This window comes from Mastomys coucha, unplaced genomic scaffold (genome assembly GCF_008632895.1).
Source record: "Mastomys coucha isolate ucsf_1 unplaced genomic scaffold, UCSF_Mcou_1 pScaffold22, whole genome shotgun sequence".
Taxonomy (NCBI): Eukaryota; Metazoa; Chordata; class Mammalia; order Rodentia; family Muridae; genus Mastomys; species Mastomys coucha.
This window is the reverse complement of record NW_022196905.1, coordinates 124,029,571-124,030,645: the sequence shown is the minus strand read 5'-3', so window position 1 is coordinate 124,030,645 and position 1,075 is coordinate 124,029,571. Positions and strand designations below refer to the sequence as shown.

Below are 1,075 nucleotides of genomic sequence, written 5' to 3'. Positions count from 1 at the left end.
ACCATGTCGGACACTTCAGGGATTTCCTCATTGACAGGGACACAGAGCATCTGAGGTGTCACCCAGTGTAGAGCCCTGCAGAGACAGGGGTGGTCAGGAAGAGGTCTGAGAACAGAGGGTAGACTCTAATCTTCTTGTTCCTCCAATCAAAACAAGGGTAGCACTGACTTATTAGGCAATCCCAAGTTCAAGCATATGACTCTTACCTACTTACGATTAGCTGACACAAGAAAGTAAAACCCTGAATGCCACATGCTTCTGTGCCTATCACAGCAGAGGACAGAGGGCAGAGTGTCCTGGCTCAAAGGAGATTCTGCTGCGAAGGCTGGGAACCTGTGCTTGCTGTCCTCACGTTCCACAACTGGTCTTGCACTGTTACAACCTGCCTTCCATGTCCGAGACACCAGAGCCCCTGAAGAGGAAGACCTATGTCCCCACAGCCTAAGTCTCTTCCTTGCTCACCCTGGCTGTTTACTAGTCTCTGCTTCTGAGTTCTCCATCAGCATGGTCAATGCTCTGAGCCTACCTCTCCGTCTTAAATCCATCTACCTTCTAGCCCCTGGCCTTGGGCTCTATTTTGCATCTGACCGGTGTCAACTTCTCATTTCTGGTGTCGCATCTCTAGGTACTTAACAGCCCTTTATCTGAGACCTCATTTGGGGTTCTTCAGCCAAGGACACAGGGTCCTCCAGAGGCTATATGACTCAGCCTTGGAACTCACACTTGGGTGCTGTGACAGTTAATCTTCATTGATAACTTGGCCTAGAGGACACCCTGGACTCAGCGGCGAAGGCTTTTAGAGAAGATTAACTAAGGAGATAAAAGCTACCCTAAATTTCAGTGGCACAATCCATAAGCTGAGGACTCAAAGCTGAGCAAAAGAGAGGAAAGCATGGTGGGCAGACTGTAATTCCAGTAGCTGGGAGGTAGAAGTAAGAAGATCGGGGGATCAAGGCTAGACTCAGCTACATGAGACTCTGTCTCAAAAAAAAAAACAAGGGAGCCGAGCAGTGGTGGCACACGACTTTAATCCCAGCACTTGGGAGGCAGAGGCAGGTGGATTTCTGAGTTCGAG

General features: G+C 49.4%; 1 protein-coding gene across 5 annotated transcripts in view; it reads right to left on the bottom strand.

Annotated features, from left to right (window-relative positions):
• The window catches only part of Rabgef1 (RAB guanine nucleotide exchange factor 1), a 41,542-nt gene that overhangs the window by 3,341 nt on the left and 37,126 nt on the right, over positions 1–1,075 (bottom strand). For all 5 annotated transcript variants that reach the window (XM_031338114.1, XM_031338117.1, XM_031338116.1 and 2 more), the window contains one exon: positions 6–75. In XM_031338114.1, the coding sequence (XP_031193974.1) occupies positions 6–75 (70 nt within the window). The remainder of the gene's footprint in view (positions 1–5; positions 76–1,075) is intronic.